A 26,137-nucleotide genomic window follows, 5' to 3' on the forward strand; every position below is an offset into this window, starting at 1 on the left:
TGCACTTGAAGAATTCTGAATGATTGTTTAGGAAAGGGAGGTAGAACCTCTTAGAAACAAAAGCCAAAAATTTACACAAAGAGATATTCTCTCCCCCTCTGTGTGCAAGTGTGGAGGCCAGAGATCGACTTCAGGTGTCTTTGAAGTTCTATCATACTGTGCCTTATTTTTGAGGCAGGGTCTCCCACCAAACAGGGACTCATCATTTCTGCTAGACTAACTGGCCAGAGCATGTCCCCTAGGATCTGTCTGTCTTCACTATCCAGCACTGGAGTACAGTTGCCTCTCATTGTACTTGGCATTTATATGGGTGTTGGGCATCTGAATTCAGGTTTTCAAGCTTGCATAACAAGCACTGTTTGCCCACGGGGCCATCTTCCCAACCTGAAAGTTAGGATTTCTGTAAGACAATTGTTTTAAATATAGTACTTTAACAAAGGTAATATTTCAAGTGTACAACATATTGGTGCTTTTTGTTTGTTCTTTGTTTGTTTACTTATTTATTTATTTGAGACAAGTTCTAGCTATGTAACACAAGCCAGTCTGGAACTTAGGGTCCTCTTGAATGCTAGTGCTGGGTTTATGGACCTATGCCATTTCAACAGCTCAACATGATATTTTAATATACATATGCACACATAGTGAAATGATTACTACAGTCAAGCAAGTTAACATATCTCCTTACATAGTTATTTATCATTTCTTTTAGAGAACCAGAAATCTGTTCATTTGGTGAATTTTCAGCATATAACACAATATTATTTATAACCACCATACAGTACATTAACCTAGATTTATACGCTTGAGTCCTGGGAAGTCTGAATTTTGAGTATGAATGCTTGTCTATACAACTGAATAAAGAGAAACCCAGAAATTGAAAGGTAGTTACTTATTGCTATGAGTTCAATTTTAGAAACTCAATCTAAAAGGAAGAAAAACATTTAACCAAAAAATGATGCTTTTTATTTGTAATAAATGATGTATACTTTAAAAAAATAATAGTGACTCAGTAAAAAAGATAACTTTAGCAATGAAAAGATTGGAAATTATAGATCTAAATGAAAACAATTATAGCTACCTGTGCTGGTCAAAAAAGCCAACACTGGAAAAGCTGAGAGGTAAATAAACAATGGCTGACATTAAGGAAGAACAGATGAAATAGCTGGCCAGAGGCTGGTAGTCATGGAAACACCATTTAGTCACTGTGCACACAGCTTCCAAGTAGGGAGGCCTCCTGTTATTTGGCTTCATTACCAGTGAGTCAAAGCATTTGTCATAACATTGAATAAACCATAACACAGTGCATTAGAATTGGAAAATTCAAAGCAAACCCACTTACCTTCCCTGTCAGAACTGATGGAAATTCCGTATCAAACTTGTTGCTCAATCCAAACCTTAAAAACAAAGATAGAACAAAATGTATTCTATTCAGCATATTTAACCCTTTCTCAAAATAAGTTTTAAACCCTTGGGGATTTTCTTTTGGTCTTCAGATTTAAATAATTGTGCCCTGAATATTTACAACTTTATGATGTATGTGCCAGTTAAAACCAAACTTAATGAATTAAAAATCCATACATAAGTCCTAAAAATAACATTATTTTCTTAAAAATCCATTAAATCCAACAGATAGGTTCTGAATAAAACTTTATAGGTGGATCTCTGAGTTTGAGGCCAGACTGGTTTACAGAACGAGTTCCAGGACGGCCAGGGTGACATAAACAAACTGTCTTGAAAGACCAAAACCCCAAACCAAACAAACAAAAAGCTGGGGAGTGGTGGTGCACTCAGTGTTTAATCCCAGCACTTGGGAGGCAGAGAAAGGTGGATCTCTTTGAGTTCGAGGCCACCCTGGTCTACAGAGTGAGTTCAAGGACAGCCAGTGTTACACAGAGAGACCCTGTCTCAAAAAACCAAACCAACAAAAACCAAACCAAACCAAACCAAAGACTATGGAAAGTAAAAGTATACTTCCTTTTCCATTTTTAATATTTTGGAAGAGGATTCATTTTTACTTATATTAAAAAGAATAGAAACTATTGTTAATTTGTAGTTTTCACTACTTCTTAACTAGATGGGAACTTGACTTTAGGCAAATTATTTATTTAATTGATTTTTAAAATGTTTCTGTGTGCTAGGATTAAAAGCATGTGCCACCACGAATACCAGTTTCCTTGTCCCCAAAATGGGGATAACAATACTTTTCTTGGAGGCCATTTACAGTTTGAAGTAATACAGTTACTTAGCAGTGTAGCCTGGGAAGCTGGAGTTAACAGTGTCTGTCCCTTGCTACTGCTTTCCTTTCATGGTGTTCTCAATGCTAGTTTACTTTGGTTTCTGCTCACCCATCACTTGAGTACTGGGAGTTGGATGTGAACTTCATTCTAACCACTACTTTCTGAAATATATGTAGTGAACCCTACAGTAGGGAAAAGTCCTCTGTAAGAGCAACAAGTGCTCTTAACTACTGAGCTATCTCTGCAGCCCCCAGTTCCTTATATTAGAATGGCATAGTATTTGCATGTAGCCCATATACAATCTCCTGTATTCTTTAAATCATCCTAGTAATAGCTAATACAACTGCTTTGCAAATCATTGCTATACTGTGTTGTTTATAGAATTATGATAAGAGAAAGTCTATGCATGATCAATGTAGATGGTGATTTTTTTTTTCAGATAGTTTTGATCTGCAAATGGTTGGATTTGTGCAAAACCTGTGAGTATGGTGTGAACTGTTTATCTATACCATAAAATATAAAGAAGCTGGCATAGTAGCACATGCCTGTAATCCCAGGATGAGGCAAGAGGATAGTGAGTTCAAGGCCAACCTGGACAATATATCAAGAATCTTTCTCAAAAATCAAACAACAAAGCATACTAAAAAGCAAACAAGGCCCATTATCTCATAATTTTGGCTAACAAGGAATAGGTATCCTCTTCTCATTTACCAGGGATTTCTTTTTCATTGTTTTTTTGTTAACACTGAAGATATAAAAAGAGTGCTGACTTTCAATTCTGAGGGTTTCACTTAGTAGCTACAACTATAATATTGAAATAGCTGCTAGCAAATGAACATCTTTTCTCTGTTTCATAAGCAAACTATGAAGTTAAGAACTATGGCTACACAGAAGTTATACAAATGTGTCTATTCATTACTCTTAGCCAAGATGTGGCAGTCTTCAGCATTAGACAAAGAGGCACTTGGGAACTATTCATAAAGTCATTTTATTGATGTTATTAAATATAGAGTCTATTATGTGTTTGAAGTTGACCAAGCTGGTGGTTGTCAATGATTGAATTCTCTTTAAGTGTTTTTAATGCCCTTTCATCTTAATTTCTTGAAACAATTCTTTGGATGATAGGAAATGGAGGCAAAGAAGGATGCATCCTTTCCTTACTTTACCCTGCCTCCTTATGTCCCTTGCTTTCCATGCTTGTAAAGATGATTATTCTTAACCATTTAAACCTTGCATAAATGAATGTTCATATGCTCAGGTTAAGAATCAGTACATAGGGGCTGGAGAGATGGCTCAGTGGTTAAGAGCACTGACTGTTCTTCCAGAGGTCCTGAGTTCAAATCTCAGCAACCACATGGTGGCTCACAACCATCTGTAATGAGATCTGATGCCCTCTTTTGGTGTATCTGAAGACAGCTACAGTGTATTCATATATAATAAATAAATAAATCTTTTAAAAAAAGAAAAGAAAATTAAAAAAAAAGAATCAGTACATATAAAGTCTTGTAACAAGAACCACAATTTTGCTAGAAAACCATGTACTTAATAATACTGATTTAAAGTACATGTAGTAAACTCTACTGTACTTACGAAAAGGAACATTATACCCTAGAATACAGAGGCTTTGTTCTGTTTTGTTTGTTTTTAGATTCTACTTAGATCTCCTTACTCTTTCTTAGCAAACTACACAATGGCTTAAAGCCTTGTAAAATAGTTATCTGATTGTTTTCAGTGTTGGGGACTGAACAGGGGCCTTACGCATACTCATCAAGTCCTCTGAGTCCATAAAGTTAAACTACCAGTATGTTACTGTTATCTCTCAGTGACAGGTAACAAAATGGTATGACATTCTCTAATCTGAGAAGTGTCTCTAAATTGGTTTAGAAACTAGTTTGTAAATTTAACCATGTAATTTGTTTTGGTTCTATATCTAATGAGATTCCCTAAAAACCGGCAATCCAGGAATTATCTCAGCTAACTTCTATATAGATACTCTAACAAGGGCAGACATACACACATTTTAAGTAACAAGAGTATGGCCACATTTAAAAACACAAGGGAAAAAAAATCTCATTGGTCTGTATTTCAATACACCATGCCCTGATACTTATCCTTAAAAAAAAAGAAGAAAAATATGTCACATAAATAGCATTTTTGAAACATTTCATACTTGCAAGTGACAGTCATCATTTTGTTTCTATAGTCTCAAACCTATGGGATTTAATTTAGTAATACATTTTTTTAAAGACAGGGTCTCACTATATAGACCAAGCTGGCCTCTAACTCACAGCAATAAACACTTGCCTTTGCCTCCTGGGCTGGGATTAAAGCTGTTCATCACCACATCCTGGCTTCACTTTGCTTCTCAGGACATTGTAACTAATTTCATGTTAAAATTCATATTCTGTTAAAATAACTAAAAGGCCACAACATTAAGATGGTAAAAGTAAATTGGAATTCTCTGGCCCACAGGTAAGCTTAACAAAGCTTTATAGAGGGACGGTGATATGATGATCCCTCATCACTAGGATCATGGTCACAGCTATGTCAAGTCCTCTTCATAGCACTTGTTGAGGGCCTGTAATAAGTCTGTACAACAATGGACATAGACTATCACTAAAATGAACCAATGTTCACTGAATGTACTTAAACAGGGATTATGATAGGCACTGAAGATTCATAGGGAATGAAAGATTGTTCTTGCTGTTGTAGCTTACAATTTAGTGAGGGCAAAGAAGGCTGACAGAAAATGGTAACATTTGGATAGTTTAGGTGAGGGGAGGTGTGGATTGGCATTTAAAATGGAGGCACTAACTCGAACAGACACATAAGAAATAGCAGGCTACGATGAGTAGCATCCAAGCAGCAAAGGAAATAGAAAGAGATGACAGAAGACAGGTTAGGTCCAATTCTGGATGCCACGTTCCAGAGCTTGGACTCTATCCTGATAAAGATGGAGAAACTAGACTAATCTTAAGCAAGAGAGTAGATCAACTAGATCTGTACTTCTGGTATTTTAATCAAGCAACAGGCTGAAGGATAGATGTCAGAGTGACAAGGATAGAAGTAAGACAACTAGTTAGGGTGGAAACAGAGGCCCGAATCAGAGAAGTGGCACTCAAGACGAAAACAAGCAAATCTAAGTCCTATATAAATCATTTTTTGATACTTAGCTTTGGGAAATGTGAAAATAAAAGGGAGGTAACAGGAGGTACACTCAACTAAAATGGAGAATAGAGAACAATAAGGCACATTTGAGAGTGAAGTAGTCCAGGTAAAAGCCTGAGCAGTATCTGGTACAGAGATACATACTTGGAAACACTGAATTACTAGACCACGAGAATCAAGAAGAGACCATTTAAGATGTATAGACAGTAAGAGTAGAGGGCTAAGCACAAAATTCTGAAGATCACTGGTATTTAAGAAGCAAGACAGGAAGAAGACTGTGAATGAAAAATATACACCAGGGAAGCACTGTATTATAAAACTATACATACTACCAGTGTCTGATCATGGTGATCCCAATTGAGGCCAGATTCTTCACAGGTAAGGTGGCAGAACCCAGACGAGGGGAAGTAAATATGACACATGTAGGTACTTTTAAAAAATTTGGTGAAGAGAGATTAGATAGCAGCTAAAAGGGATATGGGTATCAGAAGGTTTTTGTCATAGAAGGACTGTATATAATTACAGGACAATATAGACTCTAGATTCTAGGGAGAATCAAAGTGAGGCACTATTGGAGCCAGAGGCTAACTTATGGAACAAGACCTTGGGAGGAGGCTAGAAGAGAAGAGTATCAAAAGCAGAAGAGAAGAGATGAGTTTTGGATAAGGAACTCCTTGAATTGCAATGTTGGGAGAACTCAGATCTAATAAAGAGCCAATGCAGGTTTGCAGCAGTACATGACATGATTAAATGGAATTTTAAGAAAATTAGTTTGGCACAAGCACACACAATGAAGTAGGGAGAGGCAGCAGACTGTGCCTATAATTCATGAAGGGGATGGCAACTCAAACAAGAGTATTGCCAAATAGGAACAGAGAAAATGAAAAATCTAAACAAATTTCCAAATATATGATGATACAATTCTGGGAAAATTGGACATAGGGCAAGTCAAGGAGAAAGTCAAAATGACTCAAACATTTAAAATATTACCCTGGGAGAGTAGAATTTTGGTGTTACCACTGCAAGTGTGGCAACTAGAAATACAGCCCATCTTGGGAGGGAAAATGTTGAGTGTAAGATATACTGAGGTAGAATCAGGTTAAACATATTTATTATCTTAAATACTTATGTCTTAATCATGGTAAAAAGCTACAAAATACTTCCCTCTTTTAAAACAGCCAGTTAATGGTGACACCTTTCAAATTTTAAACTTTGAATAGAAGGAAAATCTTCTATAGAGGGGGACTGAACAGAGGATAGGAAAAGGCCAGAATGCAGGAGAAGAAGAAATAGTTCACTCACATTGGTATAGGGCCAGGGTTGTAGCTCAGTGATACAGCACTTGCCTGGATGCACAATGCTGTAGTTTGAGTTTCGTCACCACAAAACCCAAGAAAACCAATATAACATATAGTTTAGAGCAATCTACACATGCCTATGCCAGAAAAAAATGAAACAAAAATTGATATTTTAGATGTATTAGTTTCAGATTATTTGTTCAGGATTTTGCTTCATTTGATAGATGGAAGGTTCTGTTATTATATAGTTCATGTCTCTGATACCAAACAAACATTTTATTAACAACAGGGTCTCACTCTGTAGCCCATGCTGGCCTGGAACTCATGTGACCCAGGCTGGCCTTGAACTCATGGCACTCTGTTTTAATTTACCAAATGAGAGTGTATCACAAGCACGAACCACTATGTCTGGCTTCTAAACATTTAATCTTCTTAAAATGTTAGATATTTAGCATCAAATGTTCTTCCTAAATGAGAAAATGTATACAATAAAGCTAAACAATTTTCACGTTTAGTGACTTAAATACTGGCTTATGCTTTTCAGAGTTTTTTTCAAGTAATCAATACCGAGATACTATCAGTGCTATCCCTTTACACCTAACTCCAGAATTTTAAATCTCTCAATCTCTCTCTCAATCTCTCTCTCTCTCTCTCTCTCTCTCTCTCTCTCTGTGTGTGTGTGTGTGTGTGTGTGTGTGTATGTGTATGTGTATGTGGTGACAGCAGAAAATTATACCTATAAGGGGCTAGCCATGGCAAATCTCAGTGCTCTGTTTTAAATGAAAAAATGGAAACTGGTTGTGTGGAGAATAGAATGGAGTCACAAGGAAGCTCTAGAGAACTTAAATTGTGCTTCCTTGCTATGTACTCAGTGCTTGAATTGTAGAAAACAATGGGGGGAGTTGGAAGATAAAATTATGGGTCAGTATAGAAAATACCTTTTCTCTGTTTGGTCATGGAAAGTGATCTGCATAAAAGAAGCCAGGAAAATGAGGCGGCAAGTGTGGGGGGCATAATGGTGTTTTAGAGTTTCATGGAATTAAAAACAAAACAAAAAAGAAGCCTGGATACCAGAATCATAATTAGTTTGAATAAAGGTCTCCCTAGTGACAAAAGGAATGGAAGGAAAACAGTGCAGGAAGTTGGCGCCTGAACATTACAGGCTATCTGCAAAAATCTTGGATTGAAAAAAAAAAAAAAGCCTGTCTTCAAATTACCTAATAAAAAAAATAAGGCCTAAAAGTCTCCTCCAAAGCCTTCCACAACCGACAAACATTTGGTAATACATTCATTCAATGATTTAAAAAGTATATTATAGTCAAAATAGCTAACATGTTAAAAATTAAAATATAACATGATGAAGGAGTTGGTATACACACTGTATGATTTCATAAAGCACTCAGTTGAGTCAAAGGGATTGCGTGAGCCATGATAAAAATTAAAGATAGACTGACTTGATAGGCAGAACAAATGTATTTTGAGAATGCAGTAAAAGACACCACAGTCAAGAGCATGAACATGACACCATATTCAAAATTTCAAGTATGTGCAATCCAAGCAATAAAAATGAGGAAACACTCTTCAAAGGCCAGTGATCATTTTTTTTTTTTTACTGTGCAACCAAGATGATATGAAGTCCTTGCACACTTTATTTTCTCAAATAGGATTCAATGTAAAAGAAGCCATTTGGGTTGAGTTTTAAAGAAATTATCCTCAATTCATTAAGGGCTAATTACTATTTACTTAATATTTGTATATTTAATGTCTGGACACACAGGATCTCCTGTAGACATCTTCAATTACTTCAGAGCCAAAGGGGCTTAGAAACCATGCACTCAAACCCCTTTATTTTGGAGATGAGAAACCCAAGGCCTGGAAGTAAGAATCAACTGACCAAGGTCACAGGGCCAGTAAGAAGGGAAACTGAGATTAGCAACCAATCTCTTACTCTGTATCCATCGATCTTTCTACTTTGCATAGGTTCCTATTAACCTGAACCTCTAAGGATTTGATATTAAAGGAACGTCAGAGTAGTGCATTCAACAGAGAAAAGATGACGCTATTCATTCATATAAGCATTGGGTAGGAAGAATGGATGGATAAATATGTGGGTGGATGAATACTTATATTATGCACAAAAATGCATCACATTTTGTTTTGTTTTTGAAGAACCCAAACCTAGATCTTGTCACCTGTCACAGCAGACGTTTTCCACTAGCCATCAATCTTGGCAGCAGAGAAGCCTAGTACATCCTGCAGTTTAGAGGCTATTCACTTGCTAGCACACGAACAAGCAGATCACCCCTACTCCAGTGTCACTGGCTCTCTACCCCGCAACTCCATGTCCTCCGTTCACTCTTTCCTGGGGTCGAGGCAGCGTTATCCCCCCCGCCCCCACCTTCTTTTACACGACACCTATTCAACCTGCGGTTTTGCCATTTAGACCAGGTGCCCTTTGCTAACAGTACGCTTTAGTCAGCCCTCCCCCACTCCGCAGGCCCCTCAATGCCCTTCTCATTCGTCTGTCGTCAAATCTCAGCCTCTGCAAGCCCCCCATCCCAATCGCTTACACAGTGATGTGGCCGGCGCCGCGCACCAACACAGGGTCTGGGGCATATCTCCGCAGATGCTCCTCGCTCACTACCCGAGGCGGGGGCGGCACCTCCTCCTCCTCCTCTTCTTCCTCGTCCTCCTCCTCTTCATCCTCCTCTTCTTCCTCCTCATCTTCCTCGTCCTCATCAGGCCCAGATACCGACGACGACGACGACGACGACGACGACGGAGACGACGAGGATGTTGCTGCCTCTTCTTCTTCCTCCAACTCCGAGATGGTGTCGAACTCCGCCATGTTGGGCAGCAGGATGCTCATCACGTGACCGCGCGATGTTCGCCGCCACTCTCCGGGAGAAGAGTTTGAACCTGCGGAGCTGCTGGGAGAGGAGGGGGAACGGACTGAAGAGAAAGAGGAGGGGGCGGGGAAAGCGCTTGAGGAGACGCGCCTGCGTGTTGGGTAGACAGCGCGGGGGTTGGAGGCGGGGGCATGAGGGACCAGGGAGTAAATTCGGTGTACGCTTGCGCGCCTCCAAGGGGAGGGGGCTGGTAGAGGTGAACTCCAGGGAATTATCGAGGTCCGGTCTGCGGGTGCTGATCTTCATACTGCGTTTCGGACGTCAGTTTCTTGTACACAGGGGACATACATTCTCCTTTTAATGTCTGTTAATTAATGCGGGATATATTTGCCTCTATGCAGACAGTTGAGGGAAAGCAAATTCTATAAAAGAGAGTTTAGGACATTGCCCAAAATATCTCAAGGTACGCATATTTCAATCTCTTACGCAGAGATTGTTCAGTTCTGAGAATAGGGTAAACATTTTTATTAGCGTTTTTCAAAAGAGGAAACTTTCTATTAATTCTTATGCTGAATGGTACTTTGCGGATTTGCTAAGCATCACAGACTCTAAGTGCTTTGTGTACTTATCTCATTTAATCTCCCTACAACCCTATGAGGAGTGTACCACATTGAGCCTCATATCACACAAGGGCAATCTAGATACAAAGAGAATAAATAATTTGTCTAAGGACATGGAACTAGTAAATGATAGATGAACTTTTAAATCTGGAGTCTCTTCTGACTCCCAAAGCCCTGTTCTTTTAGCCAAACAGCCATGGTGCCTAAAGTTGTTTGGAAGGGCTGAGCAAAATGGTGCATGGTTTGCAGTGGGTGTTTTGAAGCCGACATAGTGGCACATAACCTCTAAACCCAGCACTTGGGAGACAGAAGCAGGAGAATCTTTTGAGTAAGGCTAGCCTAGTCTACAGAGCTTGACCTAGGACTGCTAGGGTTACACAGGGAAACCCTGTCTGGAGGTGGAAGGAAGTGGAGGAGGCAGGGAGGGAGTGAAGAAGAGATTGATTGGAGAAGAGGAGCTGGAGAGTGTGTAGAGGGCATGCCAGTTTAGAGACACATTAATTAACATCACCTATTCTACGAACTCCAAGCTATCTTTTTTCAAATACCATAGCTCAGGTAATTCAAACACTCTTGTGAGGTAGGCAACTTTATATGTCTTTTATAGATGAAGAACTGATGGGCTGGAGAGATGGCTCAGCAGTTAAAAGCACTGGCTCTTCCAGAGGGCCCTGGTTTAATTCCCAGCACCCACATGCCAGCTCACAACTGTCTGTAACTCCAGTTCCTCCAGGGAGCTGACACCCTTACATAGACATGTCTGTAGGCAAAATACCGATGTACATGAAGTTAAAAAAATCATTAAAAAAGACGAAGAGTTGAATATCAGAAAATGTAAACAATTCATTCAGGTCTTTAGTGAATTGTTCTCCATTTTTTTCCCCATCCAAACATTCTACCTCATCTCTACATTGCTAAAATACAGAGATCACCTATTTTGAGTTTCTAGGTAATGCATCAACTGGTTCATATCTGGCAGTGGCAATGGATTTTTGCAATTAAAACTATAAAGTTGTGCAGCTGCTCTGTAATAGAATAAATACTCAGGTCCCCTATACTGATACCAGCTTCTCTTCTCCTCTGCTGAAGTAGAGCATCCATTCTGATTAGATGATGTAACTGGGAAAACTTACAGAGTGTGGAATTTAGAATGAGCCTCGTATCAGCAGCATAGTGGTAATAAGCAAAATATTTAGGTGTATGAGGAAGGGAGTAATCTATTATAAGAAAGATTTATCAAAATATCAAGGAATTGGTGTTATTAATATTAAATTTTCCCATTATATTCGATAGCTTGGCTATTTTAGAATTGAAAAGTAAGCTGTAACATTATCTATAAGGAACAAATGTAGCATTTTGTTGTATAAAGAGCTTTTCTTTAACCAGAGATTAGGATAAAAGATAAAATCTTAAAATATTCCATAACAATCGTTGGTTTTCCTGGTGCCATGAAACATATCAATAACAAGAGTGAATGACCCGAGATCAAATTTAATATTCTACGCCCGTTCTTTTTAAGAAGCAAAATAAAATCACAAAGGAGGTTAAATATTTCCCAAATATCTTATGTGTAAAGAAAGAGCCCAGTATTTTGCTGATTACTGCTCTAGTGGTAGCTTCTGCTTTTTATTAGTCTAGGAAGGAATATTTGACAGAAAGGGCAAGGAGTAAGAGCTGGATTTTGTGATGAATGCAAAAAGACATTGAAACGACTGTAAAAGTAGGAGATAGTGGCTAGGGGAGATTGAAGGGAAGAGGGAAAAGAGGGGTAGGGAAATGCTACTGTAAGTTACAAAGTGGAGAGTCTCAAGATGTAATTCAGTTGGTAGAGTGCTTGCTTATCATGTAGGAAAACCCTAGTTCTAATCTCCAGCACAGCATAAACTGGGAATGGTGGTACACACTTGTAATCCCAGAAGCAGGGAGGAGGCAGGAGGCAGGAAGATCAGAAGTTCAAGTTCATCCTCGGCTATATAGTAAGCAGGTCAGTCTAGGACACTGAGACACTATCTCAAACAAAGTAAAACAAACTAAATAATTTGGAAAGAGGTCACTGATGTTTAGTCAGAAGTCAAAAGGACAAAGTAGTTTAGAGGAGTGCTACACTTGGCCAAGTGTGCAAGCACAGTCAGATCAGTTCATCTGTTTTCCAGCATGCTGTGCTGAAGAAGCAGATGTGGTTACAAAGGTAATCAGTTCTGCTGAACAACAGGAGGAGTTTTAGATTGGGAAAGCAGAGAAAAACACGTTTTGTGTACTCACTATCAATGAACACATGAAGCATGATGGTTTTTAAATGAGAAGTTAGCTGTCAGGATAGTAAATTGGGAGAGTGGATAGAGAGGAAGGCAGGTGGAAAAAGATTTTGTTTGCCCAAGGTGCTAAGGAGGTCATGAGGGTCATTCTCTCCGTTAATAGATGGCTGACTGAGGCACAAAGTCTCAGGTTTAATGGTCTGAGAGGGTTTTAAAAGATAGCGTTGTTTATTAAAGTATGTGCCTTAGTGATGATGTTAGTCAATTTACAGAATTGTGCAGTCATCATCAGAAACTAATTTTAGAATATTTCCATTGCCCAATTTTCAATAGCCCCTGCCCCAATTCTCATCTGCAAGCCTATGCAACAATCAATCTGTGTTGTGAGTTAGTATTTCTTTAGAGGGGCTTTTCAAATAAATTATATTATAAGATGTAATGACCCAGCCGGGCGGTGGTGGCGCACGCCTTTAATCCCAGCACTCGGGAGGCAGAGGCAGGCGGATTTCTGAGTTCGAGGCCAGCCTGGTCTACAGAGTGAGTTCCAGGACAGCCCGGGCTATACAGAGAAACCCTGTCTCGAAAAACCAAAAAAAAAAAAAAAAAAAGATGTAATGACCCGTTCTGCCCCATGTTTGGGGGCCACTATGTCCCGACCCGTTTGGGTCAGTCAACAGGGTCTAGCAAGAGAGAGATTGGGGATGGAGGGACAAGAGACATGAAGAATGGAGACAAGACAGAGTCTGACAAAGTCTCTTTTATTGAAAGGAAATCCTGAGTATTTATATGCTTTACTACGTGCCTTGCCCTAGTGGACAAGCAGGGGAACACAGCTGAAGGCACTATGCCACGTGCCTTGCAGCATGGATACTACGTTCGCCTTGCAGCTTGGGGCACTAAACAGCAAAACAAGATATGTGAGAAAAACAAGATGTTTATCAAAGTGTGCTCAGCTGTTGTGGGCTGTTGAAAACAAGTCTCTTGCCAGGGCATATGACCTGAGTTGGCTGCAAAGACGATAGCCGCTTTCTGCTAGGAGTTGGCTCCCAACAATAAGATACGTTGGTTCTGAAACCTTTTGCTTAGTGTGCTTCGAGGTTCTGCATATTGTGTCATTTACTGGGGCTTCATTCCTTTTAATGGATAAACAGTATCTTATTGTTGTAGTAGATCATATTTTTCTTATGCACTCACCTGATAATGACATTTGGATTCCTTTCATCATTTATATATTGTGAAAATACTATTGTGGACATTCACATGTCTCTGTAAAATAATTTAATTTTTTCTTGACTAGATGTGTGTAAGTGGAATTCTGGGTAATCTACTTAAGACTGTGTTGAACTTTGGGACGGGAGAGATGGCTTGGAGGTTAAGAGCACATACTGCTTTTGCATAAGATCTGAATTTGGTTCCCAACACTCATTATTTGGGCAGTGCACAGCCTGTAATGACAGCTCCAGCAGATTAGATGCCTCTAGCCTCTGCGCTCACCTGCACACATCTGCACACACACAGTTAATGATAAAGTAAAAGGATTGGTTTTACAAAGATTGTGTTGAACTTGATAAAGCTGTTGAAGGATTTTTCCAAAGTGGCTCTATCAGTTAACATTCTCATGAGTTATTCTCTGGTTATTTATTGATTGATTGATCATAGCTTCTCTGTCTTTTAAATGATTTATTATAACAACTCATTTGCCACCACCATTTATAAATATGAAAGGGGTGTTTATTAATAATTTTGCTTATTTGACATTTTTGTTTTTACTATTTATTCTTTTGCTCCATCTTCTCCTCTCTCTCTCTCTCTCTCTCTCTCTCTCTCTCTCTCTCTCTCTCTCAGAAGTGCACACCCTGGGAGAAGTGCTTAGGCACTGCGCCACTCCTTTCCCAACCCTTGTACTTGTTCTTCAGGCAATACTTTTCCTGGTCTAACAAAATAACGATCTTACTTTCATTCCTGAAATGTCTTTTTACTGGGTGTTTAATCTTGGACTGACAATAGTTTCAGGATTTGAAAAAGATTATGCTACTTGTTTCATGTGTCCAGGTGTTTAGTTAAGGAACAATCTCTTGTTTTTGAGTTGTCAGTGATATTTTATTTGCTGGATGCATTAAATGTTTTCTTTGTTGTTAATATTTGAAAATGTAATTATTATGTAATTTGAGCCTCCTCCTCTACCTCCTTTTTCTCTTTTCTTGAGACAGAGTTTGTCTATGTATCTCTGGCTGGCCTGGAACTTGCTCTGTGAACCAGGCTGGTCTAGGACTTGCAGCTATCCACATGCCTCCGCCTTCAGAGCGTTGAGATTCAAGTCCTGTAGCAACATACCCGGTTTAATGAGTTGTTTTCAAGTAATTGTGGGTATCCTCATATTACCTTATGAGAACCTGGATTCTCTTTCAGCTTTCTCTTTTGACTGAAGTCCGCTGGCTCTGCTCCCTTAGGGAAAGGCGAGCTGCTGTATCATTATGCGTCACCCTGTTGGAGGTGAAAGTTCACTTTCCCCATCGACTTAACACTCAAATAGGGGTACTTGGTGCTGCTGGGCAAGGTAAGCACCTAGACTTATGTCATTTGCACTAACCCTGAAGACAGAAGTGCCTTGCAGTTGAGGGAAGATGAGAAGTCCTGAGTGTGTGTTTGGCCTACTTTTTTTTCCCAGTTTGTTGTTGTTTTGCAACTTCAGAAGTATGGAAGACAAAGCAACAAACTTGGCCTTGCTGTGAAGATGAAGGCGGAACTAGAGTTCTTTTCTGTGGTGTTAACACTTACTGTATAATCAACCCTCTAAAGGGTTTCCAGTTAGCTATGTTGTACTTTTTTTTTTGGTTCTTTGGCTAGAAAGAGCTGAGCTGGGAGTAAATTTATATCTGTCCCAACTAGTTTTGCTGTGGTTCTGGCTTCTTCTTCATACGCAAGCCTTGGATAGGTGAGGCAATAAGAAATCCCAATGAGGAAGGGGGCTTGGAATCCTCAGTGATGTAGCCCCAGGTAAGTTTCTCTTGCTTAAGTAAACAAGCCCTACCACATTCATGTAAGCAGCCCAATTAAAAGCAGCAGGTTTTACACACAAACACACACACACACACACACACACACACACACAGACATGAAAGTAGAAGAGAGGTTTGTTGGGAAGAAGGGGTTCAGTGGTAATAACAGACAGCAATGAGATGAATATGATCAATATTATCTCGCTATGTAGCCCTGGCTGACCTGGAACTCACTGTGTAAAGCAATCTCTTGAACGGAGAGATCCACATGCTTCTGTCTTCTGAGTGCTGGGATTAAAGTCATGCACAACCATGTCTGTCCGAAAATTATGGGTTTTGTTTGTTTGTTTGTTTTTTTAATTCCCTAAAACAGAAATCTGTGACTGGTTTTTTAAACATATAATATCATTTTATTTTAGAGCACACAATCTAATATTGTTTGGTATAATCACAAGTGTTTGAAATCATAACACTCTGTAATACCACAACATGATTATCACCCCATTAATACCCATTCCCATTCCACCTCTCCTTCCAGCTGCTGGCAACCAGTAATCTACACTGTGTTTCAGTGGATTTGTGTGTCCTGGATAGTTCATAGAAATAGAATGACGCACAGGATGCAGTATTTATGTTAGGCTTGTTTTGTGTGACACAGTGCTGTTAAGATACAAAAATTTGCTAGCACGTTGTTCTTTTGAATGGCTGAATAAAATTGTGGTTATGAATAAACCATATTTTGTTTGCATTCATCAATTGGTGGCTATTAGGTTGCATTTAGTTTTCCCTATTATGAATAAGAACAGGAACAATCCAACTACTGGGAATAATGCTGCTTTAGTATTCCATTCAAGCACTTATGAACATGTATTTGCAAGTTTCTTACAGCTTGCACACAGGAATGTATTTGCCAGGTCTCATAGAAAACCTATGCATTTTTCTCTAAGTAGCAACCAAATTTTTCTACAATGACCACATCATTGTACCTATCCAACAGCTGTGTTCAAAGATTCCAGTGTTCCAGCCTCATCATCAACTATTTATTGTTTGTCTTATTCTTTTATGTTAGTTATCCTGTATGTAGTCCTTATTGCATATATACAGTGGCATTTCATCCTTCTTTGGATTTTCATTTCCCTGTTGAATAATGACATGGAAGAGCCTTTCTGTTTTTGAAAATTATGCCTCTCTCTCTCTCTCTCTCTCTCTCTCTCTCTCTCTCTCTCTCTCTCTCCCTCCCTCCCTCTCTCTCTCTCTCTCTCTCTCTCTCTCCCTCTCTCTCTCTCTCTCTCTCTCTCTCTCTCTCTCTCTCTCTCTCTCTCTCTCTCGTGTGTGTGTGTGTGTGTGTGTGTATGTGCACCTGTGAGCACACAAGAGTTTGTGTGCCTAAGTGTGCCACAGTGTGCTTGTGGCGATCAGGGAGGGACTTGTAGGAGTTGGTCTCTCCTTCCTGGGAGCCAAACTAAGATCTTCAAGCTTGGCAGAAAGCACCTTTGTCCATTGAGCCTTTGACCCTTTGTCCTCTTGTCTGCCCTTTTGTATGTTTGTGTAGTTTGCTGTTGTTGTTGTTGTTTGAGACAGGGTCTCACTACGTAGCTCTGGCTGGCCTGGAACTGACTATGTACACCAGGCTGGCCTTGAACTCACAAGGGAACTGCCTGCCTCTGCCTCCCAAGCTCTAGGATTAAAGGCGTGAACCACCACTGCCCCCTGGTTTACTTTATTCTGAGGCTCTCTCTGGTTTGCAAATGGCTGTTTTCTCTGTATCCTCACAAGTGGGTTCCTCTGTGTTCCCACACATTTCATGACTCTCTTCAGTTATTCATTTTGTTGTGTTATAGAAGTAGAGGTGGCAAGAAAGAGGGTATGCATAGGTGTGACAGGTATGGGGCTGAGCTGGAGGTATTGACATGTGTGCAGCTGTGTGCTGGCATTATGTAGTACTCTGCTTGCAGAAGTCAGCCTTGGCTGCATGGATTATTGGACTAGGGGCCTTCTGTACCATGTGGCTGTTCGAAGGCACAAGTGCAGGGTTGCACTGGATCTCTGGACCCGAGCACCCATGAAGTCAGCAGCTAGGCTGGCAGTGTCAAAGAGGGTAAGTGGATTAGGCACCTAGAAAATGAACCAATAGGATAGGATTGATCCTGTGGCATCAAAATTATGACAGGAATAATAGCTTAAGTGGATTTGGGGAGAGATGGAAGAGGGGGTTAGCAAGCATCTGAGGTTTCTGAGATGCATCATAGGAATAGAGGAATCACAGCAACTTCTTTGGGGCTGGCTAATCACAGGAACAGCAGGTCACTGGCTCTGGGTGGCTCTTGTAAGTAGAGACAAAGACAGAGACTTGGCCCAAAGTGCAGCTGTGGTGGCAGTTGATAGCTTCCGTGATGGTAACTGCAGGCACAAGGATCAAAGTCTCTGTCCATGTGTTTTCTATTGCTCTCAGTTTCAGTGATTTCTCTTTCTTTGATTCTTTCTTTCCTTCTCTCTCTCTCTCTCTCTCTCTCTCTCTCTCTCTCTCTCTCTCTCCCTCCCTCCCTCCTTCCCTCTCTCTCTTTCTCTCTGACTTTTTAAACTGGGGATCGAACCCAGGACCTTGTGTTTAGTAGGCAAAAGCTCCGCCACGGGACTATAGCCTCAGCCCAAAGTTCAGGGAGTTTTTCCTTTTTTTTTTTCAGTGATTTTTAAAATTTTCATTTTCAGTCTTTTCTTTCTGCCGCTGGCTTTAGGTTTAATTTCCTTACCCTCTCCATGTTGTTATGGTGGACCCTTAATTTGTTTCTTTCAAATCTTCTTTCTTTTGTTGCATAGACATTTAATCCTATAATTATCTCTCCAAAATTTAGCTACAGCACATTACTGATGTGCTGTACTTTTATTTTCAGTTAGTTAAAACATGTTAATTTCTCTTGAGACTTCTGTGACCCATAGGTTATTTAAAACTATGTTGTACAGTTTCTAAATACTGCCAAATTACTGACTCTCTGTTTATGGTTTAGATTATGTTTTTGGAGGATGAACATAGATTTCACATAATTTCTGCTGCTTTCTCAAATTTTATTTTGCTGCCCACATATGACTCATCTTAGTAAATGTTCCCTTTGATCTTTGCATGCACTTTTACTTTGTTGTGGTTGGACTCAGCGGTTCTTCAGTGTTAATTTTATTATGTTGATTAAGATTACTAACTAGCCAGGTGTTATTGAGCACACCTTTAATCCCAGCACTTGGGAGGCAGAGCAGGTGGATCTCTGTGAGTTCGAGGCCAGCCTGGTTCACAGAGTGCGTTCCAGAACAGCCAGGGATACACAGAGAAACTCTGTCCAGAAAACACACACACACACAGACACACACAAGGGGGGGGAGGGAGGGAGGGAGAGAGAGAGGCAGAGAGGCAGAGAGAGAGAGGCAGAGAGAGAGAGAGAGAGGATGTTATCTATTTTCCTTAGATTTTTTGCTGATTTTGGCCTACTCTCTCTGTTACCGACAGGAATATGTTCTCTCTAGACTACATAATCATCTTTGTTTCATTTTTATTTCCAGCAGTTTATTATATCTTCTTTGGAGATTCTTTAACATTCCTTAATTATTTTGTAGTGCTATTCTTCATCTCTGATATATATATGTGTATATATATGCGTATATATACACATATATATACACATACATATACACATACATATACATATACACATACACATACACATACACATACACATACACATACACATACACATACATATACATATACAATGTCCTGAGTATTCATGCTAGTCAAGTGAGTGCTCTGTACTGGTCCACACCTCCTGCTCTAGTCTGCTTTCTATTGCTGTGATGAAACACTAGGTGTCTTAGTCAGGGCTTCTATTGCTGCGACAAAACATCACAACCAAAAAGCAAGTTGGGGAGGAAAGAGTTTATTCAGCTTACACTTCCATATTGCTGTTCATTACCAAATGAAGTCAGGACCGGAACTCACACAGGGCAGGAACCTGGAGGAAGGAACTGATGCAGAGGCCTTGGAGGAGTACTGCACAAGACTTGTTCACCAAGACTTGCTCAACCTGTTTTCTTATAGAACCTAGGACCACCAGCCCAGGGATGGCACCACCCACAATAAGCTGAGCCCTCCTGCATCAATCACTAATTAAGAAAATGACTTACAGCTGGATCTTATTAGGTTCCCTCCTTTCAGATACTTCTAGTTTGTGTGTCAAGCAGGTAAAGCTAGCCAGCACACTGACCAAAACTAACTTGGGAAAGACAAGATTTATTTGGCTTACAAGTTACAGTATATCATCAGCAGGAGCCAGGATAGGAAACTGGATGCAGAAAATGAAACAGAGAACATGAAAGAATGCTGCATGGAGACCAGCCCTCCCCTGGCTTGTTTATACAGCCCAGGCCCGAAGGATGATACTGTCCACAGTGGGCTGAGCCCTCCTATATCAATAAGCAATTAAGGAAATGCTTTGCAAGGCCAATGGGATAGCTTCTTTGGGTCTGTGGATTGTAGCATGGGCATCCTGAACTTTATGGCTAATAGCCACTTATTAGTGAGTACATACCATGCATGTCCTTTTGGGTCTTAGTTACCTCACTCAAGATATATATTCTAGTTTCTTCCATTTGCTTGGAAAATTCTTGATGCCCTTGTTTTTAAAAGCTGAGTAATACTCCATTGTGTAAATGTACCACATTTTCTGTATCCATTCCTCTGTTGAAGGACATCTGGGTTATTTTAAGCTTCTGGCTATTATAAATAAAATTGCTATGAACATAGCAGAGCATGTGTCCTTGTGATATATCGGGTATATGTCCAGGACCGATGTAGCTGGGTCTTGGGGTTGAGCTATACCCAGTTTTTTGAGAAACTATCAAACCGATTTCCAAAATGATTGTACAAGTTTGCATTCCTACCAGCAATGGAGGAGTGTTCCCCTTATTCCACATCCTTGTCTAAAGTTTCATTTTTAACAATTAAAAAAAAAGCCACATACTTTTTACTTTTTTTGTTTGTTTTTTATCTGTTTTTCAGTGTAACAGCCCTGGCTGTTCTAGAACTCATTTGTAGACCTGGCTGGCCTTGAATGCACAGATATGTGCTTGCCTCTGCCTGAGATCAAAGGCATGTGTCACCATGCTCGGCCAAGTCACATACATTTGGAGACAAACAAAACCACTAAAAACCAATAACCAACCCCCCCCAAAAAAACCCATAAAATAAACAAAAAGAATATTTATATACTTGAATACAAACATCTGTCAGTTTTGATTTATTGCATTTACTCTTTCTTTCTCTCCCCTCCTCTCTTGATTTACTGCTTTAAAAATATATTTAATATTATGTGTTTGCATGCGTGTCTCTGTGTGGGCATGCACACGTGAATACAGGTGCCTGGTAAAGTCAGAAGATAAGGTTGGTTCCCTTGGAACTGCAGTATAGGCAGTTGTATGCCACTCAACATGGGTGCTCAGGACTGTGCTCAGGTCCTCCACGAGAGTAATATGCACTCTTACCTACTGAACCATACTGAAATTCATGTTGTCTTATTTGATCTTATGCTTAGGTTGAATACTTCTTTCTTTCATGTAGTATCATTTATAGTTATTTTTTCTGTTAGCATTTTAGTGATTGCTTTGAGGCTTATGATATCCATTTAAAATAATTGAACTTTGCATTCATATGCCACTAAGGTGGTTCACATATAGCGAAAATGTAAGAGAATATACTCCGTTTCCCCAGTACGTTAGTATTATCATTATTTCCAGCAGTTACATTTAGGCAAATTAACAATGAGAAAAAGAAATCTAGGTACAGTGGTGTGTAGCCGCCCGAGCTGCCTCACGTTCTGCTGCTCCAGTCTGCGGGTCAGGGCCTAGCAAGAGAGAGAGTGGGGATGGAGACACGAAGAATGGAGACAAGACAGGGAGTCTGATCAAGTCTCTCAAGTCTCGTTTATTGGAAGGAAATCCTGGGTATTTATACCCTTTACCATGTGCCTTGTCCTTGTGGACAAGCACAGCTGAAGGCACTGCGTCATGTGCCTTGCAGCGTGGATATCACGTGCACCTAGCTAGCTGTGAGGAGACCACATGCACCCAGCTAGCAGTGAGGAGACCACGTTCACCTTGCAGCTGGTGGCACTAAACAGCAAAACAAGATATGTGAGAAAAACAAGATGTTTATCAGAGTGTGCTCAGCTGTTGTGGGCTGTTGAAAACAAGTCTCTTGTCAGGGTATATGGCTCAAGATGGCTGCAAAGATGATAGCCGCTTTCGGCTGGGTGTGGGCTCCCAACAGGTCCCCCTTTTTAAATTTGTTTTCAAAAAGGAAGGCTGGGAAAACTTACGGAAGCCGTGCCTGTCTTAGGTTGGAACAAAGGACCCCAGCCTCCCTTTCCTGCCTTTGGATACTCAACAGCCATTGGTTGAGCTCCTGTCTTAGGATGGTGAGGCCTCCCAGTTAGGGGCAAGGGTCTTGAGGTGTTCTCTTACCCGTCATTGACTATCCGGCTTAGCGCGTAAGTTAGGGGTTAATCCTCGTCAGTCTTGATGACAGAGGTTTTAGAGTTCCCTACTTCCAGCCTGTAATAACGGACCTGTATGGGTTTCATTTGAATAGCGTCTATCTGTTGTCGTATAAAAGCCATCAGTCTGTTGAACAGCATGGACCCAAGAGACAAGAGACTTAATGCCTGAATGGTTGATGTAAAACATTCTGCCTTAGAGCAACACTCTTTTTTAAGGGTAGCACACAACTCCTTCTGTTGGAGGAGTAAAAAGCATAAGCCTCTTCTCTTCTGAAACCCTATTTTCTAAATCTAAATCTGTATAAGTACAGAACTAATCATAACTTTGATATTAACAAAACAAGTAAGGAAATCCCTGTTCCTGCCCCAATCAATCTCAAACCCAAGAAAACAACTATAGTAACTGTGGTAATGGATTCTTTCTTGGGTCTAAACAATGTACCCCACTAAATCATAAATCAGGGAACCAAGAGTCTAATAGAGCCACCCTGGAGGTGTGGGTGGGGATGTCTTCTTCTGCACTGAGAACTTTCCAAGTCAGGTATGCTGGTCGATCCGCTCCAGTGAAGCATCTTCATGTTTCCTGCAAAGAAAAAATATGCTTCCCAGGGGATTTCTCCTCCCTGGATTTATTATTGTTGTCTATTTGTTTAATCAGTCTCTCTGGCAGCCAGCGTGTGGCATCTGCCATTTGAGAATCAGAAGAACCAAAATATGCATCAGAGAAATCAAAGCCTTGATCCCCTCTTTTAAGACTCATATTGATGATTAGTAGGGATCAATGGAAGTAACAATAGTTGAGCTAGCCTCCTTCCTATAGGAATGGTGACTATATTCTGTATTGCCTTGCCATTACCTTAATCTCACCTTGATAATCACTGTCTATAACTCCAGGAAAAATTTGTAGTCCCTGCATAGTAGCACTGCTTCTTCCCACTATCAGACCAAACATGTTTGGATAGAGTGGTCCAAACACTCCAGTGGGTAAGGCTTGAGGTCCCATTTCTGGGGTTAATACTGTGTGGGTGGCAGAACTGAGGTCCAGTCCTGCACTTCCTGGTGTTGCTTGACTAAGTTCAGAAAGGGGTTGTTGTTTGCTGGTATGAAATTGACTGCCCCATAAGCCTGTTTTGGCTTGTGTTGGTTCGGGGCCTGGGGCTGGCCCCTGTTCCCGTTTCCCTGATTATGGGAAAGGGTGTTTCCTTGTGCATCTGTCTTGGACCTACATTCACTAGCCCAATGCCTTCCACGTTTGCAACGTGGGCATAGGCCAGGCTGTTTTCTAGGCTGTCTCTGGGTTAACTCATTCTCTGCCTTGCAATCTTTTGCAAAGTGTCCAGGCTTGCCACATTTAAAACAAGCCTTTTTGTCTCTGCTTGCCAAAAAATCTCTTACTGATTGTCCTTGCATGGCGGCTGCCATAGCTAAGCCCTGTTGGTAGGAGGGCCTTATGTCAGAACAGAATCTGATATACCCAGTAAGGTCTGTCTTTTTCCTATAGGGTCTAATGGCCGCTTGGCAGGCAGGATTGGCATTTTCATATGCAAGTTGTTTCACATAATCTACACCTGCCCCTGCATTACTAAAAATCCTTCCTGCTGTTGTCATTAATCGATGAACAAAATCAGAAAATCGTTTGTCAGGCCCTTGTCTGACTGAGGTCAAAGATGCACCAGGGTCTCCCTTTACCAGGAGTTTGCGCCAAGCCTTCATGGCTGCATTTTGAATTTGAGCGAATAAGCCTGGGTCATATTGCATCTGGTTATCACTAGAAGCAAATTGCCCTTCTCCTACTAAGGCATCAAAGGACCAACCATTACCTGCCTGAATATTTCTCCTAGCTGTCTCTTTACAATTCTCATGATACTCTGATTTCCAAATAAGATAGTCACCACCACTAAGAACTGCTCTCACTAGAGTATTCCAATCACCAGGGGTCAGCCACTCCTCTGCAACAGATTCTAAGATTGCAAGAGTAAAGGGAGCAGTGGCACCATATTGTGCCACCGAATTTTTTGATTCTTTAATAATTTGAAAATTAAACGCTGTGTGATGTCTCCACGCAACCCCTTGAGCATCTCTAGTCTCTGATACAGGGAAAAACTCAGTCTCTCCCTCCTCTGGCTGATCTGTGGCTGAACTAAAACCAGAGGACAGGGGCTGCCTTTGGACTCCGGGTTGAGGAACACAAGGACCTGGGTGATTTTCACAATTAGCCTCGCCCTCTCGAGACATCTTCCGTGTCCATAATTTTTGTAATTGATTAATTAAGTCCCGATACTCTTTCTCTAATTCTATTTGCTGTTTAAGAAAAGAAATTTGTTGCTTAAGGAGAGAAATTTTGTCCTGTAACTCCTTTCTGTGATCTACAACCACCATCTCCATAGCGGGAGCATCTGGAGGTGGAGGAGCAGAGGGAGGGGGTCTTCGGCAACAGGGCCATTCAGGGTCGTAATATTTGGCTGCCTCTTCCTCTAGGTCAGCACAATCTGGCTCTGACAAATCGATTACTTCAACCTTTGGTCCTATTTTGGATTCTATGCTTTTCTTTTTCTTTTGAACATGAAAGACAGCATTTAAACAGCGAAACAAAAGCAGACAATTGACACACGTAAGCAGCAAACAACAAAACAAAAATAGAGAGTTGAGTTCAGGCTGACTTATTTCTTGCCCCATTATCATTACTATGACCAACTGGTCTCCACACGGCAGTTTCCTGCCGAAATCACCTCTGTTTCACTTCTGAAGTTTCAGTCGACCCTTCTTCCGGTAATGTCCCTCACTGGGCCTCTTGTTCTTGCCACCTCCTGTTGAGTGCCACTTTGTCGCAACCTGTTCGGGTCAGTCAGCAGGGTCTCCAGCGCAGGAGTGAGGATGCACGCTTCCAATTCCCGCTGTGTCCTACACTGTACTCCGCTTACTGGAGCTCCAACATTGAGGTGCCAATTTGTAGCCGCCCGTTCTGCTGCTCCAGTCCGCGGGTCAGGGCCTAGCAAGAGAGAGAGTGGGGATGGAGACACGAAGAATGGAGACAAGACAGGGAGTCTGATCAAGTCTCTCAAGTCTCGTTTATTGGAAGGAAATCCTGGGTATTTATACCCTTTACCACGTGCCTTGCCCTCGTGGACAAGCACAGCTGAAGGCACTGCGTCATGTGCCTTGCAGCGTGGAGACCACGTGCACCTAGCTAGCAGTGAGGAGACCACGTGCACCCAGCAGCGTGGAGACCACCTGCACCTAGCTAGCAGTGAGGAGACCACGTTCACCCAGCAGCGTGGAGACCACGTGCACCTAGCTAGCAGTGAGGAGACCACGTGCACCCAGCAGCGTGGAGACCACTTGCACCTTGCAGCTGGTGGTACTGAACAGCAAAACAAGCTATGTGAGAAAAACAAGATGTTTATCAGAGTGTGCTCAGTTGTCTCGGGCTGTTGAAAACAAGTCTCTTGTCAGGGTATATGGCTCAAGATGGCTGCAAAGATGGTAGCCGCTTTCGGCTAGGAGTCGGCTCCCAACAGTGGTGCATGCCTATCATCTGAGGGCCAAGGAGGCAGAAAGATTGTGATTTTGAGGCCTGTCTGAACTACATAGTGAAACCTCATCTCAAAAGGCCCCAAATGAGTGGATGAATGAACAAAACAAGCAACGCCTTTAATTCCAACACTGGAGAAGCAGAGGCAGGAAGATCTCAGTTCAAGGACAGCCTGGTCTATGTTGTGAGTTCTAGGCCAGTCAGGGCTACATAGTGAGATCTTGTCTTAAAGAACAAAGCAAAACAAAAAACAAACCAAAGGAAATGTGATGTATGTTATCTTTATTCACTTTTCATTCTCCTGCACTGAGTTTTCCTAACCTGCCTGATAAATTTTCTTTCTGATCTTACAGGACAGAACTTCTAGCAATGGGTTATCTCAGAATTCATTTGTTCAGAAAAGTATTTTGTCTATTTTTTTTTTTGTTTTGTTTTTCCAGACAGGGTTTCTCTATGTATCATTAACTGTTCTGAAACTTTCTCTTTAGACCTTGCTAGCCATGAATTTAGAGAGATCTGCCTTCTACTACTTCTACACTGTGCTGGGATTAAAGGCCTGCATCACCACAGCCTGGCTGGTTTATATATATATATATATGTATATGTATATGTATATGTATATGTATATGTATATGTATAT

The 26,137-nt window shown here is 40.8% G+C and overlaps 1 protein-coding gene across 3 annotated transcripts in view; it reads right to left on the bottom strand.

Moving 5' to 3' along the window:
- Window positions 1–9,669, bottom strand: part of Chic1 (cysteine rich hydrophobic domain 1) — a 41,904-nt gene extending 32,235 nt beyond the window's left edge. For all 3 annotated transcript variants that reach the window (XM_028771432.1, XM_028771433.1, XM_028771431.1), the window contains exons 1-2: window positions 9,274–9,669; window positions 1,340–1,394 (exon numbers count right to left, since the gene is read on the bottom strand). In XM_028771432.1, the coding sequence (XP_028627265.1) occupies window positions 1,340–1,394; window positions 9,274–9,572 (354 nt within the window). In that variant the 5' untranslated portion in view covers window positions 9,573–9,669. The remainder of the gene's footprint in view (window positions 1–1,339; window positions 1,395–9,273) is intronic.
- Between the last annotated feature and the right edge of the window lie 16,468 nt (window positions 9,670–26,137).

This window comes from Grammomys surdaster, unplaced genomic scaffold (genome assembly GCF_004785775.1).
Source record: "Grammomys surdaster isolate TR1022 unplaced genomic scaffold, NIH_TR_1.0 207, whole genome shotgun sequence".
Taxonomy (NCBI): domain Eukaryota; kingdom Metazoa; phylum Chordata; class Mammalia; order Rodentia; family Muridae; genus Grammomys; species Grammomys surdaster.